This window comes from Opisthorchis viverrini (genome assembly GCF_000715545.1).
Source record: "Opisthorchis viverrini unplaced genomic scaffold opera_v5_349, whole genome shotgun sequence".
In the NCBI taxonomy this organism is placed as follows: Eukaryota; Metazoa; Platyhelminthes; class Trematoda; order Opisthorchiida; family Opisthorchiidae; genus Opisthorchis; species Opisthorchis viverrini.
The window spans coordinates 523,993-525,182 of NW_008752009.1; the positions used below are offsets into that span (position 1 = coordinate 523,993).

The 1,190-nt window shown below is 49.2% G+C and overlaps 1 protein-coding gene across 1 annotated transcript in view; it reads left to right on the forward strand.

The window, feature by feature from the left end:
• The window catches only part of T265_15105 (hypothetical protein), a gene marked incomplete at both ends in the record, with an annotated part of 33,681 nt that extends 32,556 nt beyond the window's left edge, over nt 1–1,125 (forward strand). Inside the window, one exon of the mRNA XM_009176614.1 lies at nt 653–1,125. Within this exon, the coding sequence (XP_009174878.1) occupies nt 653–1,120 (468 nt within the window). The remainder of the gene's footprint in view (nt 1–652) is intronic.
• Between the last annotated feature and the right edge of the window lie 65 nt (nt 1,126–1,190).

Consider the following 1,190-nt stretch of genomic DNA (forward strand, 5'->3'; position numbering starts at 1 on the left):
AAGTCTTTTGACGTCCTCGGCGCGCAGCGGCCAGGTTTCTGATCCATATAGTAATATGGAGCGCACCGCAGCATTGTAAACTCGACCCTTGACAGAGAAGCTGATGTCACGCCTACGCCACAGGTGACGTAGGTTCACAAAAGCCGCTCTGGCCTTCCCTATCCGGATGGAAATATCATCGTTCGCGAGACCACCTGAACTGATACGGCTGCCTGACGTAGGTAGCCAGGTGAAGCAAGACGGATGGAAAAGGGGAACTAAGGTGATAAGCTGGCAACCCAAACGAGAGGTAGCAGTGGTGAACTGGACTGGACTCTCATAAGCCCTGTTTCTGCGGACATGGAATATATGTGTTGGAATTCAACAAAAAATGGAATGTAATAAATGATATAGTGCAAGCAAAACTAGGTTTCAGATAGCAACAAATACAAGCGCAACTCCAGCCGGGAGTTTTGAGTGGTAAATGGCATCAGGTTCCCATAGGCTTGGGCCATGGTGCTTACTCGGACGGCAGCGGGAGCTGTCTAACTATGGGGGTCTCCTTTTGTAAGCCACCTATTCGTTTATCGCTTCATGTCGCCCGAATCCTCTGTTTTTGCCGTCTATACGGAGCTTTATTTCAACCAGGTGTTCCCCACTTTTGTCCACTCAGTGCGAGCTCTTAATGCGTAAATCCGAGGAAGCTGTTCATTTGAAAGACGAATTAGACATAGCTCGTGAGGAACTTGCCGCAGCTTCTCATCTGACAACCACAATGGACCAGTTACGCAAACGAGCGGACGAGGCAGTGGAGCTGAGAGTGCGTTGCGCCAAATTGGAAACAGACAACAAAGTCCTGGTGGACCGTCTGGCCGAGTTGGAACAAGAAACACGCCTGACTGGTCATGTGCGCTCACAAGCTGAAACCCAACGGCTCCAGGCGGCAGATGCTCGTCAGGCGGCCACGCAAGCGAATGCACGAGCGGATGCGATCGAAGCGGAATTGCGTCGCGTTCGTGATGAACTCTCGGCAACAATGAGGGAAAAGACGGTAATTTGTTCCTTCGTATCATCACTTGCCCTATCAGGACACCATGTTTTCCGTTCGATTTATTATTTTCATAGGATCTTTTCCAGATAAACCCCGCCAAAAAATTAACCTCCACCACCCAATAAGACTAGAAAAAAAGAGGATGAAATTGGTGAAATTG